Below are 694 nucleotides of genomic sequence, written 5' to 3'. Positions count from 1 at the left end.
CGCAGATGAGTTTTAGACGGCTGAGGAGCCGTTGCTCTGTGCTGCACTGCAACACCATCACCAAATTCTCCAGTTTACGCTGCAGCACCTGAACAGCAGCAGCAGCAGCAGCAGCAGAAGCAGCAGCAGCAGCAGCAGCAGCAGCAGGAGGAGGAGCAGGAGAAGCAGCAGCAGGAGAAGCAACAGCAGCAGCAGGAGAGGCAGCAGCAGCAGCAGGAGAAGCAGCAGCAGCAGCAGCAGCAGGAGAAGCAGCAGCAGCAGCAGCAGGAGAAGCAGCAGCAGCAGCAACAGCAGCAGCAGCAGAAGGAGCGGATGTATGCAGAAGGCTGCAAGAGAAGGGGAGGCTGCTGCTGCAACAAAATATATATCCATCAGCCAGCAGCAGATAAATAAAATAAATAAAATAAATTAAATAAATAAAATAAATAAACAAAACAAACAAAGTAAAACAAATAAAATAAAACAAATAAAATAAAATAAAAAAGGAATAACCTGATCTATCTTTTGTAGGTTAATCAACGAAGAAAAAACCAAAAAAAAAAAAACAAAAAAAACAAATAAATAAATAAGTAAACCCAAAGTAAAAATAAAACAAACGGAACAAACAAAACAAACAAAATAAAAAAATAAAATAAAAAAATAAAAAAATAAAAAAAAAAAGAGTAAGCTGATCTATCTTTTGTAGATTAACCGA

General features: G+C 39.2%; 1 protein-coding gene across 1 annotated transcript in view; it reads left to right on the top strand.

Moving 5' to 3' along the window:
* EMH_0092250 (uncharacterized protein) overlaps positions 1-393 on the top strand; it is a gene marked incomplete at both ends in the record, with an annotated part of 700 nt that extends 307 nt beyond the window's left edge. Inside the window, one exon of the mRNA XM_013501809.1 lies at positions 86-393. Coding sequence (XP_013357263.1) covers positions 86-393 — 308 coding nt within the window. The remainder of the gene's footprint in view (positions 1-85) is intronic.
* Between the last annotated feature and the right edge of the window lie 301 nt (positions 394-694).

This window comes from Eimeria mitis, genomic scaffold, assembly GCF_000499745.2.
Source record: "Eimeria mitis Houghton genomic scaffold, Emh_scaff7651, whole genome shotgun sequence".
Classification (NCBI taxonomy): domain Eukaryota; phylum Apicomplexa; class Conoidasida; order Eucoccidiorida; family Eimeriidae; genus Eimeria; species Eimeria mitis.
The sequence above is the reverse complement of the archived record's forward strand: the minus strand, read 5'-3'. Positions and strand labels throughout refer to the sequence as shown.